The 12852-nt window shown below is 40.4% G+C and overlaps 2 protein-coding genes across 2 annotated transcripts; both read left to right on the top strand.

Annotated features, from left to right (window-relative positions):
* The first annotated feature begins 751 nt into the window (after window positions 1-751).
* Window positions 752-3425, top strand: LOC134668352 (trypsin CFT-1-like). The gene is made up of 4 exons (XM_063525836.1): window positions 752-872; window positions 1106-1280; window positions 2473-2728; window positions 3059-3425. Exons 1-4 carry the CDS (start codon window positions 824-826, stop codon window positions 3353-3355), a joined length of 777 nt encoding a protein of 258 aa, XP_063381906.1. The 5' UTR covers window positions 752-823; the 3' UTR covers window positions 3356-3425.
* Window positions 3426-8945: 5520 nt separating this feature from the next.
* On the top strand, window positions 8946-12814 carry LOC134666740 (uncharacterized). The gene is made up of 6 exons (XM_063524037.1): window positions 8946-9014; window positions 9505-9795; window positions 10988-11329; window positions 11907-12206; window positions 12324-12659; window positions 12747-12814. Exons 1-6 carry the CDS (start codon window positions 8960-8962, stop codon window positions 12812-12814), a joined length of 1392 nt encoding a protein of 463 aa, XP_063380107.1. The 5' UTR covers window positions 8946-8959.
* The last annotated feature ends 38 nt before the right edge of the window (window positions 12815-12852 follow it).

Raw genomic sequence — 12852 nt, 5'->3', positions numbered from 1 at the left:
ACGAAAAAGATGTGTTATGTGTGAAACATGGAAGATATCTCGATTAAGTAGTTGAAATTATCCCGCAGTCGAAATTGTCCCCCTGCACCTTAGTATTTACCTAATATATAGCCAACCTTTACAATATCTCCATGCAACTATGTAACATTTGCTATTCGAAACAGCAACGAGTGCTATTAATTTTTTTTAAACTGTTTATGGTTATTGAATAGAAAAACAATTACATACATACTTATTTAACTTACTTAGAACTAATCTTATATTTTTAAGATTATACGGATATGGATATTCGTTCACTGGGCTATGGGGATCCAACACAAGTTTAAATTATTGAGTTAAAATTAAATATTTTTATATGCTATTAGTCTATTAGTACCTACATTTATTTATATTTAGAGTTCGGTTTAGTTTAATTAAGCAAACAAGATGCCTTAAAACGGAAATTTGACTGAACCATCAGTACAATATAACAAACAGCTAGCTTTCTCGCTAAAACACAGCAGGTAGGGATGTATCAGCGACATACTTACCCACAAACAGTTGGGTAAGTATGTCGCTGATACATCCCGGATAACTGCGTACGTAAGTAGCGAAAAGTGACTTTCTCACAATTTCCATGTTTGATGGCTGGATAAACGCATTCAACGTTCCGCCAAACAACGTTCCTTGTATTATTTCTGATTAGATATTAGATTAAACTTGATTTGAGGAACACTCAATAAAGCACTCCAGTTATTGAATATTATGATATGATACAAATAGTCAAAGACAAGCGGCGTTCAGGCATTGTTACACTTTTTCTTGGGACCGACTGACGGACAAGATGTTTCCTCATATTATTTTTACCACCATTGTCCTGGGGTTGAGCTCTGGTTCGTATCGTATTTATTATTTACAATAGGTATCGGAAAACTCTGCCACGCCAGGTAAAGTTACTCACTGAAAAATCATAAATAAAATATGTTTACATTGATTACGATGTAAGTATTATCGGATAAAACCGTTAGTTTCAGGATATTCAATCATGCTTAAATGTTTAGTCAATATTAGTAATATTACTGGACTCGTACTAAGTTTTACTGCGTTATTTCACGATCCCGTTTAGGTGCCATCATCCAACCACGCGTATCTTCAAACTCCTCGGCAGCGATTCAGCGTTTCCCGTTCACCGCCGCCATCTTGTACGGCCCGACGGGATATTTCCGGCAGGTCTGCGGCGGGTCGGTGCTCACCACCACTGCGGTGCTGTCGGCTGCTAGCTGTTTGGATAACCAGGGGAAGTAAGTAACAATAACGCTGTTAATCTCAGGCACAGGGCGGACACGCCATACATCAAAACTCGTTTGCGTGTATATGTGTGAACGGCACGTCTGTACACGCGTCATTGTGTGAGTAAGTCGCTTAGGGCTACTATTTACATGTTTTTGAGTTCACGGAGCGTTATCGTTGTACTCGTAACGTAAATATCAAACATTTTTTTTCCTAAAATTAAAGAAACAAGCATAATTTACAAGATGGTATTTTCTCCTAGATCCTTGCTATAATAAACTGTTCTATTCACAGGTCACAGCTAATATTATTTGAACGTATATGCGAACTCACCCGTAACCCGTAAAGGCCGTAAAATATTACGTAAAGTATGGTGCGGCAATAAATTACCAAAAATGTCATGTCGAATTGTCGATACACAATTAGCGTGGACTAAATATAAATAATTACAAAACGCTACTTTTTAATATATGTATAATAAAAATAAATGTTCTTTATTTCGTGAATTTGAAAAACAACCATACATCGCAAAATACATCGGCATTTGGAACGTTGCGTCATCGCGCCGCGGCGTTGCTAGCCGAACTGGCCGCGTAGCCAAGATGCCGATCGCTTACGCTCCGTAGCGATCGAAACGCAACTGCCACTGTCGCACTAATATGGATGAGTGATAGAGAGACATTATACTTTTCGTTGTCGAAGCGATAGCGATTGTAACCTTGGCTAGGCCGGCAGAGAGTATGTCAGGCCGCGTAGCCAAGATGCCGATCGCTTACGCTCCGTAGCGATCGAAACGCAACTGTCACTGTCGCACTAATACGGAAGTGTGATAGAGAGACATAATGGTTTTCGTTGTCGAAGCGATAGCGATTGTAACCTCGGCTAGGCCGGCTGGAGTCCGTCAGAACTCAGTCGCGGGGCGAGGTAATCCGAGTCGGGGCGGGGCGGTGCGTGTCCGTTCTGTATGATAATACTATTACTTATTCTGTGTCTCAGGTGCAATCGTCCAAACACCGAACTCCTTGGCGGCGGCGGCCAGTAGCCACAAAAGCACTCTTAGAAGATAGTAGGGTCATAGCATTTCGTTAGGTACTTACTTCGTGTACAAGAAGATTTTGTCGCTCTTTCAACAATCTACACCTCCCGATAAAATGTTAGCTATGTACCATGGCGAACGCTCGACTAACGTCCACGTTTTTTCAGACCAAACCCAGTATCGCAGTACCGCGTCCGCGTGGGCTCAGACCAGCCTAACGCAGGGGGCTCCGTTGCCTCCGTACTCCTGATCACCCTTCACCCGACCTACAACTACCGGACTCTGCAGGCTGACATCGCTGTGCTACGTGTAGCCACGCTGACGTACTCAGCAGCTGTGCAGCCAGTCGCTGTAGCTGGGGCCAACTATAACGTGTCTGACAATGATTCTGTGTTGGTGATAGGATGGGGACAGAATCAGAGCGTAAGTTTCTCTTATCGATATCGCTATAATCGTAGCTGATGAGGTCAAATATTGCGTGAGGAACAACGGTACAGTGTTGGCGGTAGGTTAAATCGTGATGTGGCAAATTAATTGAAAACCCACTTGTAATTTTCATTGATAATTGTTATACATTTGATCATCAGCCACTGAGAAAGAAAGACATTTTGAGGTGCAGTTGCACTTTCTGGTCATCAAATTTCAACTCTTGAGCCGTTTCGCTTCCAAGCTTGAAGTATTATAAATCCATGCATAGGACAGCCATCTGCCAAGTTTCAATCAATACGCTCTATGTAATCAATAATATTCCAGGTGTCCGCAGAACTCCGAAACACTCTCCGCTACGTCCAGCAGAACATCGTCAACCAGTCGTACTGCAAAGCCCTACTGGGCTACGAAGGGGTAAACGTGACTGAAGGTATGTTGTGCACGGGACGTGCGAACGGGGAGTTCTGCGGCGCGGACTACGGCGGGCCGGTCGTGCACGCGGCGACCAACGTGCTGGTGGGCGTGGCTGCGTACAGCTACCGCTGCGGGGAGAGGCGCTACCCCAGCTTGAGTACCAGGGTCTCGGCCTATACTCACTGGATTGTTAATACGGCCAAGTGATTTCATAGAATTTTAGAACAATGGTAATGGTAACTACAAGGATTTGAAAATAAAATGTGTTTTTATTGGTTTTTCACTTGTTTTTTTTTTTTTTCACCCACACAGGTACCTACCATTATACCATACTTATGCTCTGGGAGCTGTAGACCTCGCGTTAAGCTTAGAAAATGTAGAATGGAAAAATACTTTGTTCGTTGAATCGTTATCACAATGAACTATTGGCGCTTAAGACTTGTATGCCAATTTCCACATTTGAATTTTTTTTTTAAATTGGATCGAAAAAAAATCTTTTTAATCATAGAATCTGATCAATATCACGAGAATCGGTTAGGATTTATGACCGGGCCCCTGTTTCACCAACGTGACAGGTGCGACGAATTGTAAAATCACTGTTGCTGACGTCACAGGCATCCATGGGCTATGGTTACCGCTTACCATCGGGCGGGCCGTATTCCTGTTTGCCACCATCATTGTATTATTAAAAAAAACTTTATGATATCGGAAAAAAACAGATATTTTTCTTGCTAAGTTTATGACAATTGTCACAAGAAACACTACAATTGTCACGAAATTCCGACATATATATAACTCATTACCTGTCAAGAATTACCTACAAAAATCTTTGACAATTGTCAGAAACTTCGCAGGAGAAATATCTGTTTTTTTCCGATATAATAAAGTTTTTTTTAAATAATACAATGATGGTGGCAAACAGGAATACGGCCCGCCCGATGGTAAGTGGTAATCGTAGCCCATGGATGCCTGTGACGTCAGCAACAGTGATTTTACAATTCGTCGCACCTGTCACCGATGTGAAATTGGGGCCGTAGAGGCGGACATACGAAAGCAAATTCTCGAGTCAAAACGGAGACCTTATTCGCTACCTATATTTTTCAAACTCGAAGGGTAGGATGACACCTGTCATCTCTTCTTCTTCTTCTTCTTCTTCTCCTGAGCCTATTTCCCATGTCTCTTGGGGTCGGCCCTCCTAGTCCGAAAACGCCACTCTGGACGTTTCTGTGTCATTTCTGGTTTTAAATCCGTCGTCTTCATGTCTTTGGAAATGGTCCCCATCCAGGTAGTCGGTCGGCGTCCTGGGCCGTACTTAGGTTGTTCTATTTCCATGACGGCTCTGGTCATATGCTCTTTGCTTCGCCTCATGACGTGACCGTACCACCGTAAGCGATTTTCTTGAAGCTTGTCAGTAATACATGCAACTTTAAATGTTCCCCTTATGTATTCGTTTCTGACTCTATCTTTCATGGTTACACCACCAGACCACCGCAGCATCTTCATTTCTGTGACGTGGAGTTTTTGTTCTTCTGATTTTCGCGTGGCCCAGCATTCGGATCCATACATTAAAGCTGGTCTGATTGCTCTCTTATATATGTTTCCTTTGATTTCTATAGGCATCTTCGCGTCACAGAGAACCCCTGTTAAAGATCTCCACTTTAACCACGCAGCTGTTTTGCGGTTTTCTATATCTTTGTCAATAGATCCTGTAGATGTTACAACAGATCCTAGATATTTAAAGTGGTCCACTTGTTTTAAGGGGGTGTTGTCCAGATATGGTTGGTGCATCACGTTAGTTGATGCTGATTTTCCCGAGAAGTTACAGTACATGTATTCAGTTTTAGTTCGACTCACTCGTAGCCCTCTGCGCTCCAAAGCTATGCACCATGCAGTTAAATCAGTTTGGATCTCTTGAACTGTTTCCGCTATTAAAACTATGTCATCAGCGTATAGAAGAGACCAAGGGGCTGGTTTTTGAAGGTTTTCAGTGACATAGTTCATTACCAGGTTGAACAGTAGTGGGCTAAGAGTAGAGCCCTGGTGGACCCCGACATTCACCTCAAATTCCGCACCAACACCAGCAGGGCAGACAGTTCTAGTCTTGATATTACGGTACATGTCCTTTAGAATTGCGATGTAATATTCAGGGACTAGCTGTGCTCGTAACGCTTGCCAAATGAGCTCTCTTGGGACACGGTCGAATGCTTTTTCATGACACCTGTCATCTCTATATAATTTATAACCTAAAAAAAGCCAAATCTGGAAAAATGGTACTGAAATGGCAGGTGCCATCCTACCCTCGAGTTAGAAAAATAACGCTACCGTCAATTAGATAATGACCACATCCTGTTTTTTTATAAATACTTATATGTAAGTATATTACAGTAGAATCCGGTCAGTACGACTTCGCTTATAACAACCAACCGCTTATAGCGACGTAAGTATAGGCACTTGTTTGGTTTTAGTACAAACTACTATGAACGAACAACCGTTTATTACGACACCGCTTATAACAACCGACCGCTTTTAACGACGGAAATTGACACAAAATCCGTCCGTCAAGTCCGGTAACAGCGACGAGCGACGTAGTTTTTACAAATAAATTCTTGGTAAGAAGCTTACTCCCTCCCGCTCACCCAACTCCCCATTTTGCCTATACGGAGGAAGATGAAATAGTCACGTGACTTTTCGTAAACTTGCTCTTCTTACTTTCGTAAACTAAATATGTAAAACCAAATTCCCATTATTCGTTTGAGCTTAAACTTCACATTAGTACATAATTATGTAAGTTGGGTATCAATGCAATATTTGGTAGGTACCTTCGACCTGATCTGATGATGGACACAGGAGGTGGCCATAGAAACTGTGTGATAAAACAACGTCATCTTGATTAGATCTCCAAGCATTACGTCTTTTTATTTTACGGGATTCGAGTAATTTGCGGATGACGGGTGAGTACGCGTATATTGAAAAGTGGCTTCTTCTAAACACACAAGTCTCTCCATTTTGACACCTTCGTAATACTAACGTAAAAAAATATTTTAAAAGAAATGTTTTCTTTTTTTCTTTAATTGTCGCATAAGTATTAATAAATACAAAATTATGTAATTATTTTGATTGAAAAAATATATTAAAATTGGCAGTTTGTTTTGTACGACGTCCGGATAGTACGACGTAATATCAGCGGTCCCTTGGGTGTCGTTATAACCGGACTCTACTGTATATGTATTTTGTTACATGGGTTTTTACCAAGGACAAAAAAACATTAAAACTGCTATTTTAGTACTTGAAGATCTAACATCTAACAACACATTGAAACAATTAGCTGTAAAAACAACAAGTAAACTGAACATAAAAGGCATAGGTACATTTTGTATACCTACAAAAGTAAAAGAATTTGCTAAATTTTTTTTTGTTTTGGTCGTTTGCGCTAAGAAAATATGTTCGTTGCTATCGAATATTGCCTTCTATTTGTGTTTTAAGATTTTAATACAAAACGCTAAATGCAAATATATAGGTACACTATAAATCTCAACAATATGCACATGTTTTTGTATTCGCATATAAAAAACCTTGTAGGTATATACTTATTATTAGGATTTACTAAGGGTGCTCAGACTTAGACTGCACTACCTATTAATAACCTATTAATAACGGGATAAGTTCGCCTTTGTACACATTTACTGTAGTCTCTCTGTGTTATGTACTTGTTTTGTGCAATAAAGTGTTTACTACTACTACTACTAATAACCTTAAAATACCAAGCTCGAGTAAATTCTCTGCTCAGATTTAGACGATTATATCAGAGAAAAGCGCGATTAGCGGTACGTGACTAGGCGCAGCAAGAGATAATGGGCCGGTCGACAAATTCCTACTAAAAAAGGTAACAACCTATTGAAGACAAATAAAAACCGGGCAAGTGCGAGTCGGACTCGCGCACGAAGGGTTCTGTACCATAATGCAAAAAAAAGGCAAAAAAACGGTCACCCATCCAAGTACTGACCCCGCCCGACGTTGCTTAACTTCGGTCAAAAATCACGTTTGTTGTATGGGAGCCCCACTTAACTCTTTATTTTATTCTGTTTTTAGTATTTGTTGTTATAGCGGCAACAGAAATACATCATTTGTGAAAATTTCAACTGTTTAGCTATCACGGTTCGTGAAATACAGCCTGGTGACAGACGGACGGACGGACAGCAGAGTCTTAGTAATAGCCAGGGTTCCGTTTTACCCTTTGGGTACGGAACCCTAAGAAGTACAAACAAAATTAGTGTCAATTTAAATTGGTAATTTATAAAATTTAATTATACTATGTCTATAGATCTGGTGATCAATTAAATACCAGCCAATAATTTATACGGCATTTCAAACTGTTTTAAGGAGTCGGTTTTAATTTTCTATTTTTGTCGATGTACGAATTAAGTTTACCAAAACTTCTATTACCTTACAGGCGGGATATTTTTTTTCTGAAATGTTTGATATAGACGAAATAAGGCATTGTATAGACAATATAGACATGCCTGATTTTTCTACCTACATGTTGACTTGGTACATAGCTTTAGTGCTTTACCGTCAGATACCTTCTGAGATATCGATCTTGCACTCGTTATCGGTAGCAGGGCTTTTAAAGGAATTATAATTTAGCACAGCATCCACTAAAACCTATATGAATATGTTAAAGCCAAAATATTTAGTTAAAAAATTGCTCTGAGAAAAATACACTCACAGAAAGCTTGCGTGAAATCCCTTGGGGTAAATCCCCTGTTTTTGGTGCCAATTTCCAATAATGTTAAGTTTGCGATTTGGCCATAATACAACTGTTTACAACCAATTATGACCCTTGTAGCTTGAAATAAATGAATTTAAAAAAAATAAGCCTACTCGTTTTAAAACCTCCTCCTATAGCGCATCGTTCCTATCTTTATCCCTATTTTTACACTTGCAATCTCATTCATTCTTATTAGAATACACGCACGAACACGGTAAGTTTAGACCGACTTACCAAAATGCATGCACCTTAGAAGTGCCATACTTTTGGCATGAAAACTTAGCGCACCTACGTATACCACTCTTCGCTTTTTCAGCATATATCTTAATACCTAATTACAATGATCGTACATTTTCCAGCATTTTTGGTGCAGTAGAGTGGTGTTAACGGAATTGGTATAGATAATTTCAACTGAAATAGTAAATTAAGGTTAATATTAACGTAATTAATGCTAATTAATCGTTAGGGTTGAAATTATACATACCAATTCCGTTAACACCATCCCGCTGCACCAAATATGCTGGAAAATGTACAATGTCTGCTAATATATACATATATACGAGTACTATATACGTATGCAATATATGCAACTGATACCTACAACCACAAGTAATCATCAATAACGCTACGTCTTACGTAGGCGAACAACGCGCGAACGCGGCGCGGCGCGGCGCGGCGAAATCAATCCTTTGATGCCCATAGAAGTGTCCTACGTAAGCGATCTCGTTGCGAACGCGGTGCGGCGCGATTTGCACGCGAATGTCAGGCGGCGCGGCGCGGCGCGGCGCGGCGGCGGCCGCTTTCGCCGCGCCGCGCCGCGCCGCGTTCGCGCGTTGTTCGCCTACGTAAGACGTAGATACTTATTGATGACTACAAGTAGGCATTTGATGGTGCTATCATTTGAAAGCGATTATAATTATATTTTGCTGCTAGCTAGCAGCGCCTATATGTGTACCACGGGCTTTAGATATTGCTTGCTTAAATAATAAAAATGGGGGCGGAATTTGGTAGTCTGTGAATATTGGTGTAGTGATTAAGGCAAGATGCGGTGGGCAGTTCTGTGTCTAGTGACGTGTTACCTTGCCAGTCATGCGTATGGTTAGTTAAGCATATTATCCTCGCTTTCGGTTAATATTTTCAGGATGGAAATGGATTTTACATTTATTTTTATTTACAACAATAAAATTAACTTGGCTATCGCTCATCTAAGGTAAAAAACGTACTGGTGTTCGATGCGGTCCCCAGTACATGTCATCTTGAAACTTAAGTCATTGTCAATAGAGGTGACAGCAAGGTGTCATCTATTGGGCATTAGCGTGTCGAGCACTAGTAGGTACGTTTACCATAAAATTATCTAGGCATAATAATAATTTGTTCAACTTAAGGAAAATATTTATAATTACCGTATAATTAACATCGTTACCTATTATTTAGTAAAGTTGCTCTATTTCCTTTTAGATACCTATAGATTTAGAAAGCTTTTTGTATCCGCTAGGCAATTAATAAATTCATAGGCCTTCGAATTTATGAATTTATTAATTGGATTAAAACTATACCGCACCCACTTTTACAAAATTTCTGTCAACAGCTCAACAAACATTGAAGACCATCAACTTCCTCACCAACACCGACGCCACCGTCGACATTAATCTCAGCAACACAGGGACCGCGGGAACATGTCTGCTAAAACAGCCCAACGGTCTAGAGGTCGACCTAGCTTCCCTCAACGTGGTGGGGGTCACAGTTCAGCCAAGCAGCAAATTTGTGTCCTGTCGAGTTACCATTGGGCCAATGACAGCAGCACTTCTTGGCAGTTGGGAGTTGATTGAGAACTCAGGACTGACTTCTCGCATTCAACCCGTCACTATTGCTTGGGCTGGTAAGTTCTAGAAGTTTCATATCCAGTAAATCTTCAAACAATGCGGAAGTTCAGCACGCAGTCCAAGGAGTTCACTTAGCGCCACTTGCACCATCCCACTAACCAAGGCTCGGAACCGGTTTTTTCTTCATACAAAAAATACCGGTATTATTTCGTTCTTTTTTGTTCTTTGGTTTATTATTTAATTTTTAATTAGACAATCTTATGTAATAATACTAATTTGTTAACTAAATAGGTACCTACATGATTCAGTCCTACGTGAAGAGCATAAAATAATTTAAAATATTGGGCTATTTCTCGTTTTAGTAAAAACCGGTTCCGAGCCTTGCCACCAACCCGAAGTTAACCGGTTAAACCTGGAGTTACCGTGGTCAACAGTAGGTACAATTTGACGCTGGATTAACGGTTTAACCGGTTAACCCCAGGTTAGTGGGATGGTGCAAGTGGCCCTTAGCAACTCATTAAATGGGCAAGTAGCAAGTAGAAGTTTTAACATGTCTGAATCTGAGTCTAAAAAGAAAGTGGAAGACCTCCCGCGACCGCTACTCCATACAAACGTAGTCCCCATTTTCCCCTGGATATTGCCATTATGGAAAATATTTTACAATAAATTAATATTTTAAATATTTTTATGGATAGTTTCCATGGGTTAATATTGGATCGATTTTTACACAAGATTCTGACATCATCATAGATAGGCACAATAAGGTAGGTACAGGAAAGTTGCTGAAAGCTGCGCTGCGCACTTCTGCAATAGGTGTTTGTTGCTGAATGCAAGCCGATAAGATAAGATAAGATAATCTTTATTGGTAGCATTATCTACTGGTACGCGTTAAATACAATTTTGTACAACAAACATACAAATTCTACATTACAGAATACCTACTTATTTATTTCTTACGAAATACACCTACGGGATCATCCATTAATTACATCACACGTTTAGGGGGAGGAAGGGGGTCAAGAAAATGTGACATGTTGTGATATGGGGGAGAGGGAGCAAACATTGTGACGTCATTTTAACTTCATCAGTACCCGAATTATTTTTTTCCTTTGATTTTCTTTCCTAATCGACTTTGTGTAATAATATTATTACAAATATTTTGAATAACTTCCCTTCCCGCACAGACTCTATTTGTGTGGGTGAAATTGCAATTTAAAGGATTGATAAAGAATAAAATTCTAATTACAGATACCGCAAATCCTTCAGCGACAGCACGGCAAAGAGTCTTAAGTGGCGAACAACACTACAAAGTAGACCTCGGTGGCTTAGTCGTCGCAAACCTTCGCCGAGAAACCGGTACCTACGAAGGCTGCTTCATCACAGCCCCTGATGGCACCACCATGCCCTTGTCGGACACTACTGACTATCCTGGCATTCAGTGGACTTCGAGACCTACTTTCACGAACATTTGTAGTGTGCAGTTGGGGCCTATTGACGCGGACATGGTCGGGGCATGGATGATGAGGGGCTGGTTCGTCCATAACGGGCTTTTGATCGAGGCGCAACAACCTGTACATGTTCACGAGGAAGGTATGTAGATTGTAGGTAAGGTGTATTCGGGTAATACCGAATATCGGATAATTCCGAAATTCAGATGAAAATCACCCTAATTCCATCATAATAAAAGTCTCATTTCGGAATTATCCGACAGTTTTCGACATTCGGAATTACCCGAGTAAACCTTATACGTTTTGGATTAGGAAGAAAATAAACTAACTTGAATGAGACACGAGTTTTCAAAAGTAACCAGACCGTGATGTCAGTCAATTTTACACAGAATATCGGTAATTTAGCATTCTAATTTTAGGGTGATGCATTAGGGGGATGCATGTCGTAAATAAATTAATAACTTTCTTTTCAACACGACTAGAAAATTAACGTTAACCTCACTAATACTGATACGAAACAGTTGCTTATAATTTACGAAATGCGCAGTGTTAGTCCTGCTCACGTCTCCTAAATCACCCGGTATGTAGACAGTGACAATATTTTTATTCCGTCGGTTAGCAACTAGCCGGCTAGACAGTGCTATCAGAGTCATAGTGCTCAAACCTCATTAAAAAGCATTCCACTGTGACTGTGATTTAAAGAACATTTTTTTTTTCAGATGGGATCGAGCATTTACCCGTGTTGGAATATCTGACCCACACTGGCAAAACATATGACATCAGCTTGAATCGAACAGTCAACCTCGCCACTTGCATTTTAGTCGATCCTGCTGGCACAGAATACACCCTTAGCACAGCCTCCAGCATCCCAGGAGCCACGGTCTACAACGCCGACCAATACGTCATCTGCCGCGTGCGTATAGGACCCATGAAACAGAGTTTGATAGGGGAATGGACGTTGGTTCAGCAGAACACTGACAGTACGCAGCGTCGGCAACATGTAATTTTTCAATGGGCAAGTAAGTGCTCGCAAAACCAATTAGTAATATGAAAGTGAACTGAAGTTCCGTGGAAGTAAATTGCGATATTTTATTTGTTGTAGTTATCGTGTCATTTACGCATTTTTTTTATTCCAGATCCTTCCAACCCGGATGAAGAATCCTGGTTTGTGGCGCACGATATGCCAAGGGAAATTTTTGCAACCACTGGATCCACTACAGAAATATATATAGGAAGAAACGAAGGCTTCTTTGAGTTTTGCTACATCACCACTCCCACCGGAGTACATTTGCCTATGTACGGAAGGAACTATCCGGGAATACAGCACGTATTATCCAATAGAGTATCATCGTGCGTTGTTGAACTAGGCCCCTTAAATACTGAAATGTGGGGTGACTGGACCTTACACGCAAGACACGATGTCGACGGAAGACACATCGAATTGGCGCAAGTTTTTCATGTTACCCAGGACAGTAAGTACTTAGTATTAAAACAGAGATTTGTCAACTCTAAATGATAAATCTGATATATTTAGCAAATAAAACTCTTTCAATTTACAGCCGGCGTCAGAACACTGCCACGTATGCGGCACTGGACAAACATCGGGGCGACAATCGATATCAATTGATACAAAGTGGTACTGTATACTGTATACTTAAATTAAAA

The sequence above is a fragment of the Cydia fagiglandana genome, chromosome 1 (genome assembly GCF_963556715.1).
Source record: "Cydia fagiglandana chromosome 1, ilCydFagi1.1, whole genome shotgun sequence".
In the NCBI taxonomy this organism is placed as follows: domain Eukaryota; kingdom Metazoa; phylum Arthropoda; class Insecta; order Lepidoptera; family Tortricidae; genus Cydia; species Cydia fagiglandana.
The sequence above is the reverse complement of the archived record's forward strand: the minus strand, read 5'-3'. Positions and strand labels throughout refer to the sequence as shown.

Excerpts from the sequence above, each read along its gene's own strand:
- LOC134666740 (XM_063524037.1), top strand. The coding sequence starts at position 8,960 with ATGCGGTGGGCAGTTCTGTGTCTAGTGACGTGTTACCTTGCCAGTCAT. Across the intron at positions 9,015-9,504 it reads CCTTGCCAGTCATGCGTATG|CTCAACAAACATTGAAGACC; the intron begins GTTAGTTAAGCA and ends TTCTGTCAACAG. Across the intron at positions 9,796-10,987 it reads CGTCACTATTGCTTGGGCTG|ATACCGCAAATCCTTCAGCG; the intron begins GTAAGTTCTAGA and ends TTCTAATTACAG.
- LOC134668352 (XM_063525836.1), top strand. The coding sequence starts at position 824 with ATGTTTCCTCATATTATTTTTACCACCATTGTCCTGGGGTTGAGCTCT. Across the intron at positions 873-1,105 it reads TGTCCTGGGGTTGAGCTCTG|GTGCCATCATCCAACCACGC; the intron begins GTTCGTATCGTA and ends GATCCCGTTTAG. Across the intron at positions 2,729-3,058 it reads GATGGGGACAGAATCAGAGC|GTGTCCGCAGAACTCCGAAA; the intron begins GTAAGTTTCTCT and ends ATAATATTCCAG.